Below are 15,845 nucleotides of genomic sequence, written 5' to 3'. Positions count from 1 at the left end.
TGCACTAACTCCGACTATGGGTTACCATAATTGGCCTCCATGTCACTCTTTACTCTTCAAACCTCTTCTGTTCACAGCTGATCGGAGGATATTGTGTGTCCTTATTGCAATTTGATGATTTTTGGAAAATCACATCTGTTTTTGCTTTTCAAACTCTGAGAGGTTTCAGTTTAATATGTTGCAGGCTCATTTATTGCTAAAAAAATTATTTATTATAAATAATATTGATGATAATAAATAATATAATAATATTGGGCTTGTTTTGGGCTTGTTTTTGAAGCTGCGGTTGCTTATTTGTCTTGCGAGAGTTGGCAACACTGGCACTGACGCGGCCCACAATGCAGCGCGCGAGCAGAGTTAACATGGCGCGTGCGCTCATCGTCTCCAGCAGGGCCGAAAACAACAACAACATCAGCGCCGGGATACATGGCGTTTAACGCGACGCCGAACCGCCACCGCTCCTCATGATCTTTCTCAGCATGTTCTGCTGATCTACCGCGCATTTGTGAATCTAGGTAAGACAGAAAAGTAAACACACAAGTGAGGAAGAGCTGCCGCGAGGCGTTTGTAGCGCAGCGCGCCAGCTAAGTCTAAATACCTTGACAAAAGTTTAGGGAATTACTATAAAATTAGTCTTTTTGTCAACGATACAAACTCTAAGTGTATGTTTCTTACATGTAAACGTGTTGTACGTGTAAGTGTGCGGGTAATGGTGCAGTGCTGGTGTTTGATCGTTGCAAGGTTACATCAGTGTTGTGATAGGAAATCAGAGTCGAGCAATAACATTTCGGGACACAATATCAGGGTAGGAGCATCTAAAACGCTTCGTAATTAATGTTAGGACTCTAATGTAGTTCCTGGACGACTGTAGTTTTGTTTGTTCAGGTCTACAGGTCATTAAACTTGTGGAGGACCAGGTGAAGGATTGAATATTTGTGCACCAACACATTATTATTATTATTATTATTATTATTATTATTAAATGCACTGTCTAATGCTACTAAGGTGTAACGCTATTATGTATTATAGCATCTAAATTATACAAAATATAGCCATTGGACAGATTCTAGGTGTATTTGCTCATATGAATGTTTGAAACCTTAATTATTAAAAAGGAAATTGCTTGGTTATGCTGAAATAAAGCATACTAACATGCCTCATACTATTTCTGCAGTGAATAATATAATAAAATATGTGTATATATACAAGGCTCTACCTTGCGTTTCCATTATGATGAACTGAAAGTAAAATCAGCTGTGATTATGGTCTGTCTTGCTTGAATATTTAGCGGCGAGTGTTTGAGTTCGATTCCCAGGAAACACATAAAATACTAAAGTAAATATTAAAGCATGGATAAATGTAATACTGTGCGGTTCTATAGTAACTAGTTTGGTGGATTGTTCTGTTGTGATGTGTTGTAACATGCTACTCTTTCTGAAATGTATGAATATGAAGCTTGCATATGATTACATTTCATGTCTGTATTCTTATATGTAATTCATGTTGTATTGAATGTGTATGTTGAGCGGCACAGGAGATTTGAAGCTGGCTCAATGACAAATAAAGCTCCAAAGAGACATTACAACGAGATGTAATGCATATTTTTGAGTCATTAACATGTGTTTAAACGAGTTTCAATTATTAAACAACATTTTAACGACTTTTTTTTTTGGTACAACCAAATATATATAAAACCCGTAGAGTTGCCGAACACATTATTTTTTTGTAGATGTGTATTATATTCATATTCAATTATAAGTTTTGCATTCTAATAAGCAGATATTTAGTATCTTTAGCATCCAATTTTATGTTTAAAGAAAAATAATCATATAGGCAATGTACACTCCAAAAAAATGATACGTTGGATTTACTTAATTTTTTTTATGTCAACAGGTTCCACGTATTTGGGTTATGTTGAATTTAATTAACATTGTTTATTTCAGTAAACGTATGTTTTTTTTTACGTAAGGTTAATTCAATACCATTTAGTTAAATCAGGTTAACATTCTTAATTTTGTCCAAAACTATTCAATTGAATTATTCTAAAATGAATATAAAAAACAAACCAAAACAAGTAATTCCATTTAATTGAGTATTTTTATTTAGTGAAATACAATTTTTCCAACATTTACAAAACCTTTTACAAGGTCTTATTGGTTAGCCAGAAGATGGTTTTATTACATCCATGGCATGCCCAAAGTATTTTTTTTTTTAATTATTATTATTAAAAACAACTTTAATTGTTATTAGCAGGTCCTCACCTCAAGCACATGCTCTACACTTCACAATGGTAACCTCCAAAAACACTAACATAACAAAAACCTTTAAATACCAACATAACAAAACATTAAGCATTAAAAAGTCTCTCCATTTTCTCATCTTGTTAAAAATGCATCAACTAGCACTTCATTTAAACATTTACTCTCCGAATTCAGCCCCTTTGCAAAGCATGATGGGAAGTGAAAGTCTTGTTTGATTGGGTTATTTGATTGAAACATGTCATTTCAAAATGAAAACATCAAGTTATGTCAAAGAGTGACGGTTTAAGTCATTTTAACATGAATCAATTACATTTGAAGCAGAAACCTGATATAATTGTGTTAAATCAAGATGAATTGCTTAAATAAAGTGAACAGCATCATAAAGTATATATTTTTTAGTGTATGTAGGGATGTGCGATATTGATAAAATGAGATCTCAATATTTTATGGGATGCCGTGGACAGCTGACTCCTAAAGTTTTTGATATTCTTCCTATTCCGTGTGGTGGTTTGTTCACAGCAGTGACCGAATTCATCTTTTCCAAAAAACAACAACAGATTTTTACAAATACATTTTAATGAACCTAATTATATGCATGCCTCATCTTTTGTGTCAATTTCATAAATGTAATCAAATTTAATTATAATGAGACAATTGGGCTGTTACCAATCAAATTAAATAAGTATCAACACAATAGGGCTGCTCGATTATGGAAAAAATCATAATCACGAATATTTTGGCCAATATTGAAATCACGATTATGTAACACGATTATTTCACATGACTTTGGGAATGTGTTGTATTTATTAAAAATACACCTTTCAACAATTCAATTGAAATTGTAACATTTGTTGTACTTTTTGAACTATTAAAATAAATAATATAACATATATTCAAATCAAAGTATAAAAGTATTCACGTAAAAATGATAACCACAAATAAATAAGATCAACAATATGGTTCGGCTAGATATGCTTTTCAGGTACGTCTAACATTAGTTTTCAGGTACAGAAATGTATCAAATGTAAAATAACATTGCATATTTGAGTGCATAAATTAAAGATGAATCCTATTAAACTTACAAAAGCTATTCAATCAAGAGCGGTGAGTGATGTCCTTGTCTTTTGTTGTTAGACATTAAACAGACAGCAGTAAAGGCTACTGCCTCTTTAAGACCTAATGCTCGGATATGCGTCGTCTTTCTCGACTGTATAAAGTTCACTTAAGGCATATACAGACTATGTCTGCTAGGATACTCATCAAGATGGAAGTTGACATACGTTTTGTGGGAGTTTGTCCGTTCAAGAGCAAGACTTGAAAGAGAACTCAATAATTATGCGCTGAGAGACGTGTGCGCGCTCTCGGATGAGTGCACAGAGACACATTTTCTCACAGCGCGCGCGGCTTCTCATTCGCGTCTTCTGGCACTAAACCCGGGTGATGACGGCGAAAACGACTGGTCATATTCGAAAATACAGCAGCACTCGCATGCATTGAACAAAGTTTACAAAGAGAGAATTATTTGAAAAATATGAGGGGGAAAAAGGACGTTTACACGGCACCCCTGCTCTCGTCAGTTTTTGTTTCTATATTAGATTGTCATAGGTCACTCTGTTTAATTTTCAAGTGGTTAAACAAATTCGTGATGTTCCCTTGTGTTGCAGCCACTGCCATGTAGCAAATCTTGCACGTAGCATGTTTCTGCTCGTCGTCTGATTCCTCGAAGCCAAACTGTTCCCAGACAACAGAGTTGGTTTTACATTTTTTGCTCACCAAACGCTGCTGTAACTGCCCTCCTTCTGCCATCTTTACTCGCGCCGAGTTTTTAAACTCCAGCGGATGATATGCACACGAGTCACGAGACTCACGACCTGAGAGAGTTTGTGGCTTCGGGAGGGGCGGATGAGCGCGTGTGCGTTTCATTCAGAACGCAAGACAAAATAAGAGTGTTCTTGCAAAACTGAACATGGCAAAATAATAGTTTTTTCTCGATTGTAATATTTTGGTGATCGTTGGGAGGCAAAATCGAAATTCGATTAATTGCACAGCCCTACAACACAATTCATCTTTGCAATGGAGAGGAAACGCAGAAGCTGCATCTGAAGTGGCATTTAGATACATTTACACTGTTTAATGAGCTCAGAGGTGACAAATGAATTGAAGTTACATATGCATAAATAATGTTTTGATGTTTTAAACATAAAATGTTGAATATTGATATTTGACATTATTTAAAACATGAAAATATACTTTAAATGTGAAATTAAAACCGCCAGTAGGTGGCAGCAAGTTCACCGTTAATGAGTGAGTCGTTGAGATTCAACTGATTCATTCAAACGGATGATTCGTTCAGGAATGTTAACAATAAATAGTGTTTTGTGGCTCTTTAATGTGTGGTGATCGCTGTAGCGCCTCAGTTAAAGCTGCTCGTCAACCGATTATCTCTTCCGTTTAGTTCATTGATAAGCATGAAATAAACATGAATGAACACTAAAAGATATGTCGTTTCAACCGCGGAAAGACGTCAGTACACACCGTTTCTCCAAGTTCAAGTCCACCGACGTTAATCTACTAACTCTCTTGACTGCTTTGTTGGACAAAACGGCAGATTCGATGTGATTGGTCAGATCGCCTGTCAATCAAACTTGCGGTGAAGGGTGAATTGTTTGGGTAGATACACTGTAATAGATTGTGATTTGAATAACTACAAAGTTATGTTTTATATTGATTTAAAAAAAAAAGAATCACCACCTTTAGTAAGTTGAGGATTTTAAAATGCATTCGTTAAAATGTTTAAAACATTAAAGCTGCACTATGTAACTTTTCTTATGAGAAAGATGGTAAAACATACAAATTGTCGGACAAGTTTTTCACTTATCTCAACAGCTTTAAAACTACTGATATGTAAATGAAAGTTTTCAAACATAAAACATAGTGTTTTATATTTCATTTCTGATTATTAAAACCATTTTAAATAGCTTTGTATCTGTTCATTTGTGCGGACTGTTGCGTCACCTGACATTTTGGGGGGTTTAAGAAACCCAAAATATATTTGTTAACAATGTCAATTTAAACTAAATAGGTTTTATTGAATTAAGTCAAGCATGAATTTATAAGGAAATAATGCACTATGCACGTCATGTTATTGACCCAGATGCCCATATTCTTGGCATTTGAAGGTCTTGAATTGGCGGCAGGATGTTGAGACCAAGAATGCTCTTGTCAATTTGACATGTTTTGGGAAATGATCACCGACGGAGAGAGACGCTGGGATATTAACTAAATATGGAGTTGAGTGATGAGGACTAGTTTTCTAGCCTCAAGCTGATGCTCTTCCCAGCTGATTGATAATAAATATTTCTTCTGTTTGGAAAAGTTTTCAGTGTGCATGGAATACATGCCCTTCTATAAACGTATTGTGTGTGTAATAATACGTTTCGATAATGCAACTCAACTTGAGTGTGATGAGTTACCCTGAAATACTTTTATTTGTCTTCCCTTTTGGCAGTCCGATCAAATAATGAGATATTTTTCTGAATTAAAGATGCAAAATTGTTTTTTATTTCCAAGATCATGACTTGAATCCACTCATTGAAATGAGTGGGTTTTCATTTGTATTCATTGGCCCGGTTTTACAGACAGGGCTTAGATTAATCCAGGATTAGGCGTTAGTTCAATTTAGGGCATTTAAGTAGCTTTTATTAATGTGCCTTGGAAAAAAAGCACTGCTTGTGTGCATCTTGAGACAAAACATTGGCACTGACGTTTAATATGTGCATGTTGCTTTCAGTTAATCCAGCTCAAACATGTATTTTAGTTTGGAACTAGATTTATGCCTTGTCTGTGAAAACCTAGAATTAAAGGATTAGTTCACTTTTAAATAAACTTTTGCTGATATTTTACTCACCCCCATGTCATCCAAGATGTCCATGTCTTTCTTTCTGCAGTCGAAAAGAAATTAAGGTTTTGGATGAAAACATTCCAGGATTTTTCTCCATATAATGGACTTCAATGGGCTCCAAACGGTTCAAGGTCCAAATGACAGTTTCAGTGCAGTTTCAGAGGGCTTTAAACGATACCAGATGATGAATAAGGGTCTTATCTAGCCAAACGATCAGTTTCTGCGAGAAACCGAGCAGTATTTATGCTATTATTTTACCTCTTGACAGACGAACGTGATCATCTCTGAGCTCAGCCATAACCTCCGCTAAGTGAGGTCAAATACGATCATGGTCATAGACGTATACGTAGATGCCTCATTAGCACCTGCCCACGATCGTATTTGACCTCACTTGGTGGAAGTTATGGCGGAGCTCAGAGATTATCATGCCCGTCTGATAAGAGGTAAAATAATAGCATAAATACTTTCTCGCAGAAACTGATCGTTTGGCTAGATAAAAGCCCTTTGAAGCTGCACTGAAACTGTCATTTGGACCTTGAACCGTTTGGAGCCCATTGAAGTCCATTATATGGAGGAAACCCCTGGAATGTTTTCATCCAAAACCTTAATTTCTTTTCGACTGCAGAAAGAAAGACATGGACATCTTGGATGACATGGGGGTGAGTAAATTATCAGTAAAAGTTTATTTAAAAGTGAACTAATCCTTTAAGTACTAAGCTAGTATGTCGTCAAAGTCTCAAACTTTCTATGCACAAACATTTCTGGATATCCACAAACTGATTCTACCATGATTCCATTCCAGAAACCTTCAATCCCGGAGCCCTTTGGGCTTTTCTTCAGTCTCGTACGGAGAGAAGTGGAGTGGCATGGAGGACCCCAAAAGCCCCGTGAAGGTGGTCAAACCTTCCCGCTCGAGCGGGGGCAAGGCGCCGTCCTCCAAACCGCAGAGGGAGAGTGTGAGAGTCACCAGCCGATGCAAGGATGGCGTCCCAAGGGTGAAAGATGAGATCCAGGCCGGCAGGACGTGCACAGGCAGCCCTCAGGAGCAGGGCAGGGGCAAAGCCCGCAGGCTGACGGGCAGAACTAATTCTGGCGAGAGGGGGAGAGGGAAGCCTCTGCCCAGTGAAGCCCGTCAGCAGGCACAGGAGAAGAAAACGCCGGTCCGAAACAGTGGACCGGCCAAGGACGGGGGAGCAACACTGCTGACCAGAACAGCAGAGCAGAGCTCAACACACAACAACACCATCACAGCTAAAGAGAAGATACCTGGTGAGAACATAGACCTCAGCAATCTTTAGGTTTTTTTTATTGTTGATATCTATACTGGAGTGACCCTACACTTCTGTTCAAAAGTTTGCGGTCGGTAAGATTTTTATAATGTTTTTGAAAGAAGTCTCTTCTGCTCTCTGAGGCTGTATTTATTGATCAAAAATACTGTACAAACAGGTGAAGATCTTCCTTTTGCCCCTCGTGCTAGAATCCATTATTACTGAAGCATATTTTGATGGACTGTGATAGTTAAAGGGTTAGTTCACCCAAAAAGGAAAATTAGCCCATGATTTACTCACCCTCAAGTCATCTGAGGTGTATATGACATTCTTCTTTCAGACGAATAAAATTATATTAGTTATATTAAAAATGTTCAGGCTAATCCAAGCATTGGATAGTTGCTCGGTTTTTGAAGTCCATAAAAAATGCATCCCTCCGTCAAATAACTGCTCCACGTGGCTCTGGGGTGTTAATAAAGGCCTTCTGAAGCGAATCGATGCGTTTGTGTAAGAAAAATATCCATATTTAAAAATGTATTTCATTTTTTTCTATGGCTCTGCATCAGCCGTCCCCGCGCCATCACTTCCGGCGAATAAGGTCAAAATACATGCAAAATACCGGCGCGATCATAGATAAATACATAGATTCCTCATTAGTGCCTGCGCGGATCAGTCGAATGAGGCATCTACGTATATATATATCTTTGATCGCGCCATTATTTTGACCTTATTCGCCGGAAGTTATGGCGCTGGGAATACTAGATGACATTCGTCTGATAAGAGGTAAAAAAATTACATAAATACTGTTGGGTTTCTTGCAGAAACCGATCGTTTTGTGTCTTAAGACATCAATGTGTCGCCACGAGCCGCAGGGTTTAATAAGGATTCGTATGTCTATGTGTTTTTACTCTCATACTCTAAAATATCCCCACTGACATGCATTATACGACTGACAGACTGCAATGGTTGGAGTTAAAAATCTTAATTTGTGTTCTACTGAAGAAACAAAGACACCTATATCTTGGATGCCCTGGGGGTAAGCAGATAAACATAATTTTGTTTTTTGGGTGAACTATCCCTTTAAGTCAGGCGTTCACGGTGCGATTTTTGCGGTCGTACGAGCTTGCAGACGTTTTTTCTGCATGGAAATCATTGATGCTCGTATGGTCGCGGCTCGCAGCTTGTGAGAGGAATTACGAGATGGGCCGAGCACGTTTACGAGCACCTCACGACCTCCCGATCATTTTTAAACATGTTTAAAAAGTTTGAGGAGTCGGCCCGAATTCAACAGGCTGTTCTCTATTGTCAAGTCATACACAACCACGTCACACAAGCTAGATCTACGAGTATTATTAGGCTATAGCTGCAACCATACAGCCTCTTTCACACACCCACACACACGCACGTTCTCTCTCTCTGGTTGTTTCTGTTGAAAGGAATGGCTGCTGTTCTCTGGTTTTCACACACATAATTTTGTCTTTCTTTTTCCTATCCGAAGCTATAGCTGCAACATTGAAAGCTCCAGTCATTGGGTGCGTCTCAGTCAGCTCCCTAGTTCAGCAGTCAGGGCACTGAGCAGGTGATCAGTCAATGGGCTGATCCCTGATCAGTGCCCAGAATACTGAACTAGGGAGCTGACTAGGGTTGGGTATCGTTTGGGTTTTTTTCGATTCCGGTGCCAAACCGATACTTTTAAAACGGTTCCGGTGCCTAAACGGTGCCTGAACCGATACTTAAAAAAAAAAAAAGGCCACAAAACGAGGTGGACGACATTAAATGGCTTTTTATTTATTTATTTTTTATTTAAATTGAACCATTTATTAAAAGTTTAATGTATACTTAAATGTATGAATATAAATAAATACAAAACACAATTTACTTATTTACAAATTATAATTTACTTATTTACAAATTCACAGTAAAACCTAAGCCACCTAACCCAACTACAACAAGCCTAATATAACTCTAAATAACAGTTACAGTAATAACAGCAGTCGTCTGTGTTCTTGCTCTGCTACAAACCAGCTTCGAGCTTCAGCTTTATTTTGAAATATGATCATATTCTCTGGCTAAATATTTTAGAACGCATCGCCTTAATGTTTCCATGGCGACGCGTCATGTTTCTCACATGACACAGCAGCCGCAATAGCGCTGACAGCTCAGCTGTATCGGGTTTATTTCGTTTTATTCAAAATATTCACAAACTTCTTAACTGTGTCACGAACTATCTGATGTTCAAATGTGTGAGTGAATGTGTGTTAGTTGATCTATAAAGCGCAATGGGCGGCGCCATGTTAGTTTATGCCTCAGAATCGGATCTATCGGATTTACAACACTTGAGTTAATTCTCGTCTCACGAAATACATGAAAGTAAGTGACCAGTGAACTGGAAGAAGAATAGAGTAAACAATATAGTTACTATATAATGTGCATGTATGTATCTGATGTGAATAAAACATGTAACGTTAGTCAAATTATAACCGTCTGAAAGGATTGTCATTGCCGCTTTCATAGACATCAGTGGGTGTTTTGTTGCTAGTAGCCTACTTATGAACATTTAAATGTCTGAAACCTGGAATAAACATGATGTGGTTGAAAACACTGAATAGTTGTCATGAGTTGTGATGTGACCAGCGCTGGGCGTCTGTCTCTGGCTCGGTGCAGCCAAAGCACGCGAAAGCACGTTTGAATTTTGGCACCGAAATGAGGAACCGAAATCTGCATTCTGATTCGGTCCGGTACATACCGGTTAAATAAGTACCGGTGCCATATTGGAACCGGATTTCGGTACCCAACCCTAGAGCTGACTGAGACGCACTCTCTATGTTTAGCGCGAAAACTCCGGCTTGTCGTGTACCAGCTGCTTTGACGCGATTGTCCAGTTAACTGACTCGTACCGTGTGCAATATCTCACAACCTCCCAAGTGTCCGAACTCGCACAATGTACGTCCGCCTTTAGGATTCGTTATTTTTCAGTTGACTCTTATGATTTTTTTTTTAATGACGATAAAAGATAACATTTAAAAAGCTATTTTAATCTCTTTCTCGCCATGAATATAGCCGGGGTAGCTTGCATGACGTTAAACCATAAACAAACAGAAATATTGTGAAATAATATTATTACATTTTGAAAAAATATATTTTAAAATGTAAATGTGTTCAAAGCTGATTTTTTTTTAGCAGCCGTTACTGCCGTCACTTTAAAGGGATTGTTCACCCAAAAATGAAAATTAGCCCATGATTTACTCACCCTCAAACCATCCTAGGTGTATATGACATTCTTGGTAACACTTTATAATAAGGTTCGTATTAGTTAGCATTAGTTAACTACATTAGTTAACAATAATGAACTGCACTTCTAAAGCATTTATTTATCTTTGTTAATGTTAATTTCAACATTTACTAATGCATTACAATCTTGGTAACATTAGTAAATGCACTGTCAACTAACATGAACAAACCATGAACAGCTGGATTTTTCATGTTAACTAACATTAGCTAATACAACCTTATTGTAAAGTGCTACCACATTCTTGTTTCAGACGAACACAATCAGAGTTGTATTGAAAAATATCCTGGCTCTTCCAAGCTTTAAAATGGGAAAATTATAACCCAAAAATGTTCTGTCATTGATTCCTCACCCTCATGTCATTCCAAACCCGTAAGACCTTCGTTCATCTTCGCTCATCTTTACTTCCTTTCTGGGCCTTGAAAGTGTTAATTACATTGCTGTCTATGGAGTGTCAGAGAGCTCTTGGATTTCATCAACAATATCTTCATTTGTGTTCTGAAGATGAACGAAGGTCTTACGGGTTTGGAACGACATGAGGGGGAGGATTTAAAGGGTGCACTCTGACTTATACGTCCGCTAGAGGTCGCCTATTCAAAGCAAAGGCATAGTTTGATGACGCCAGGTTTGAGCGCAGAATCTTGGGACATGTGGTCTTCGCCTCACAGCCGGTGGAAAAGAATCGGGACTCGGGCAGAAATCATGTTCATGTGATTATTAACGTTACTGTAGTATAGTGTTGTCACGATACTGGAATTTCTAGCTTCGATACGATACCTAAAAAAATATCGATTTTCGATACCACGGGGAAAAAATATACTGTCAAATAGATATTTTTAATATCATTATTATTTTTAAGGTTTTTCCATTACAATTATCTCTCAAATATTTACTAACTAATTGTGTTGCAATAGTTTACATACAGCACAAGAAAGCTTGATTTCAAATTGAATTTAAAAAGACGAGTCAACAGTAATAAAATAAGAACAAATAAACAAATGACTAACAATAGCACAAATAAATACAATAGAATAAAGATACAAATTAAATGGACTGCTTTATTTTTTCAGGTAGGTCTAACAGTATTCAGATAAAGAAACTGAATTAAAAAAACCCCCGAAGTAATCAAATTTAAAATAACATTGGATAATCTTCATTTTAAAAAATTAAATACAGATGAATCCATAAGAGTTACAAAAGTGAACCAGTCAAGAGCAGCAAGTGATCGTTGGTCTTTTTGTAGATAGAATAATAAATAACTGCTGTCCCTTTAAGACCTGACGCACGCATGGATCTCAAACACTGTTCCTGCTACACATTCTTCCTGAACTGTTTACAACTGTGTTTACGTTAATACTCACCAAGATGGACATTGAGAATTTTTTTGAGTGTATTTGACCATTAATAAGCTGGAAAAAGAGCAAATTTTTGCCCTTGTATGTCAGAGGTGGCTTTATTACGGTATGTGTGTGTGCGCTTCAGATGCGAGCGCGAAATCTGTGGGAATGAGTAGAATTAACGTTATTTGCAATCCTGTGGGAAATTCAGACCCGTCACGCCAACACTAACACGCAGTCATGAGGAAAAATCCAGCAGAACATGCGTTTGCGTGTTCGGAGGGTTAACTGGGGCGGGTACGTGTCACTCGCTGTCAGTCGGAGAGGAGAGGAGAGCGCGGCTGGTATCGATACTGTAGAAAAGGAATATCGTATCATTTCAGATATTTCAGTATCGATACATATCGAAATATCGATATTTTTGACAATACTACTGTAGTATTAAGCAGAGCAGGAGGTGAGCAAGGCCACTGGAGCGATTGTTAATAAGATGAATGCAACACATGCCTCACGAGCAGCAGGACTTTTATTATGCCACAGTCGCCGGCGCCACTTCCACTTTTCCGGTCATGAGTATGAGGTAACACAGCTCTGTTTATTATATTAGACACATCTGAGTGTGTTGAAAATGCTGTTATGACGTTATTCTGTGCGTTCGCTCAGCGGCTGCTATGACACTTATTCACACTGCAGTGAGAGTAAAGCGTTTCTGCAAAATAAAACCGGAAACCGAGGGGAACGCAGATATGACGCCATCGACAGGCGAATCCCTCACACGTCCCGGTTCCTCGGGTAAAATAGCAGTTTCTCATGATTTACAAATAGTTGGACAAATTTGGGATATTGTAAGTACTCAACTGAACAAAATATATGACACTGGCCTAGTGGTTTCTGGATATTTTACTGAAAAAATGTTACATAGTGCAGCTTTAATGACAGAATTTAAATTTTTGGGTGAACTAACCCTTTAAAGGTCCCGTTTTTCGTGTTTTTTTGAAGCTTTGATTGTGTTTACAGTGTGCAATATAACATGTGTTCATGTTTCGCATGTAAAAAAACACAGTATTTTTCACACAATTTACTTAGCTGTATACTACTGTTTTCACTGTCCTCAAAACGGCTTGAAAGATTTCCCTGTTCTATGAAGTCCCTCCTTCAGAAATACGTAACGAGTTCTGATTTTGCCAGCGGTTCCCGTGTTGTGATTCGACAGCAGCTTAGCGCACGCAAAGCGCACGTTACCGGAAAGGTCACGCCTCTCACCATAACGGGGATGCATGCGCTCAATGATCTCTAAGTACAGCGTTCCTGGGAAAGCCAAACAAAGGTGACTTGACTCCGGGATGAAAATAACAGCGTCTCGACGACATGGCGACAAACAAACTATACAAACGCAACCGAACGCAACACTTCCTCTTCTCCACGTGGGAACAACAAGACCACGCCCCCTTTTTCGCGTATTCTTGTGGGCGGAGGTTAGTCAACAAACTGCTCTACTGACGTCATTAAAGCAGGAAGTACAGGGATGTAGTCCAAACCGGCCGTTCGCTGTAGGCTTTGAAAGGGAACTTCTGTTAAATAAAATATCTCGCTTGGCATTGAACTTTGAGCTTTATAATTTTACAGGTATTATATATGCTCGAACAGCAACATTACACACTAACTAAAGTTTGAAAAATGGGATCACGAAAAACAGGACCTTTAACTCACTCCTGCTGGATAATGATCAATTTCTATATAACAAAAGAAAAGTCTTACTGACCCCAAACTTTTGAACTCTAGTGAATATTATAAATGTTTCAATTTAATAGTGGAAAATGAGATATACGTGAAATCGCTGAAATTAAATTAAATCCCAAAAAGAAAAGATATTTTAAACGGAAAGTGTTTATTATCTGACAAATTTGTTAACGTGTTCTCTGTACTTGTTTTGGTGAATTCACTGTGTTTTTGTCTTTCTATGGCAGTAAGTTTTATGGGTGGGTTGTTTTTGCGGTCTCAGGTGTGGAGATCTCAGGCCGACAGAGGGTTGAGGTCGCAGCAGAGGTCGTGGAGGTGGGAAACCTGACCTCTGACCAACAGCTGGGACTCAAACAGGCGGAGGAGAGGCTGCAGAGAGACTACATCCACCGGCTGCTCAAGGCAAGACACATTCCTGCACACAGACAATATGCCTATACTTGTTATTGGTGTCAGGTGTATGACACAGCCCTATATGTGCAATGATAGGAAATATCCGCAGAACTGTTACTAGTATCTAATTTCACAAATGGTTTGTTTCTGAATATAAAAATGTAGACACAATCTAACATGCTTACTCTGGCACTAGTTTTGGATGAAGAGATGTGCTTGTTGCTGTCGTTTGTTATCTTTGTGCCAGCAGGATGTGGTTGGTCGGTGTTGTATTAGTCCCGCCCCCCCTCCACTGTGATTGGACGGCTGGGTAAAAAGTAGGGCTCGGCCGATAAACGATATCATATCGAATCGCCGATAAAATAGGAAAAAAGGCGTCATTTGAGGCGTTACAGTGTTTTCCTGACAACTACTGACAGTTTGGAAGATTAAGCCCAAATGGACTCGATTTCAAAGCCGCGATCCCCTGTTCCATCAACGCAGAATGACGAGTTTAAAGCAGTTTCACAAGGGAAAATGTTTATTTACTATTTATTCAATTTTTTATTTAGGATAATATATTTTTGACCCTTAATTTCCATGATCTAAAGAACTAAAAGGTTGTCATTTGAAACCGTGTAGGTCTACTTGCATTATTATGCTGTTATATTAGGATTATATATTCAGTGGCATAAAATAGTCTTAAAATGACGTAATATTGTTTATCGCAATTATTTCTGGGACGATATATCGCGAAACAAAAAGTAGTTATCGTGTCAGGCCTAGCTGTGAGATCCAGTGAGAAGCGCGTGCATTCAGCGAAAAACACAAATGTCTCTGTGATTTTAAACTAGTTTAAAGCCAGACAAAACACAGCTGACAAACAGCAGAAACACTGTGCAATGATACAGTCAGAAGGCTTTTCCATCTTATCCATATTTACCATAAATTTACTGTTGTGACACTGCACCATGGTACTGTGGCAGAAATGTGGGATATATTCATATAGAATTGTATTATATTATTAATGTAGACCTGTATTATGTATTAAAGGAGTAATGGAATATTATTACAGTATTTTTTGTGATTGAGCTGAGCTGTATAATTTGTGCATTTATACTAAATGGCTTTAGGCTAGGTCTACTGTTTTTCATACAAATACCATAGAAACCATATAGATACATTTTACCATGGTAGTGAAGAGCTATTGCGTGTTTTTAACTGTAGTTATCATGATCTAAATCTATGATACTATGGAAGACCAATGGTTCATTTTAATTTTAACACAGTCATAATATTCAAATTTGACCATATAAAAATGAGGTGCTTACAATTTTTACAGATGTCCATGTTTTTGTTGATGAACAAATTTACATCTGCATCCTCCTAACTCAAGCTACTACTACTGTCAACTCACTGTCAAATCTGCATTTCTAAGAGACAAAACATGTAATATTATTAAAGGGGTGGTAAAACACATTCTTTTGAAGGCTTGATTGTGATTGTAGGGTGCACTGTAACATGTGTTCATGCTTCGTTTTAAAAAAAAAAAGCATTATTTTTCATATATTTGACCTTTATTCTACACTGCTCTGTCCCTCCTTGTAAAACGGTCTGATGCTTTCCGGGTTGTATGAAGCCAGTCCCTCAAAAGTACACAATGGGCTCTGATTGGTT

The 15,845-nt window shown here is 37.9% G+C and overlaps 1 protein-coding gene across 1 annotated transcript in view; it reads left to right on the top strand.

Moving 5' to 3' along the window:
• Positions 1-328: 328 nt before the first annotated feature.
• tut4 (terminal uridylyl transferase 4) overlaps positions 329-15,845 on the top strand; it is a 62,711-nt gene continuing 47,194 nt past the window's right edge. Inside the window, exons 1-3 of the mRNA XM_079802819.1 lie at positions 329-515; positions 6,965-7,431; positions 14,059-14,198. Of these exons, the coding sequence (XP_079658945.1) occupies positions 7,029-7,431; positions 14,059-14,198 (543 nt within the window). The 5' untranslated portion in view covers positions 329-515; positions 6,965-7,028. The remainder of the gene's footprint in view (positions 516-6,964; positions 7,432-14,058; positions 14,199-15,845) is intronic.

The sequence above is a fragment of the Gobio gobio genome (genome assembly GCF_949357685.1).
Source record: "Gobio gobio genome assembly, chromosome: 21".
Classification (NCBI taxonomy): Eukaryota; Metazoa; Chordata; class Actinopteri; order Cypriniformes; family Gobionidae; genus Gobio; species Gobio gobio.
Note: the sequence above shows the minus strand (reverse complement) of the source record. Positions and strands in the feature narration are given on the sequence as shown.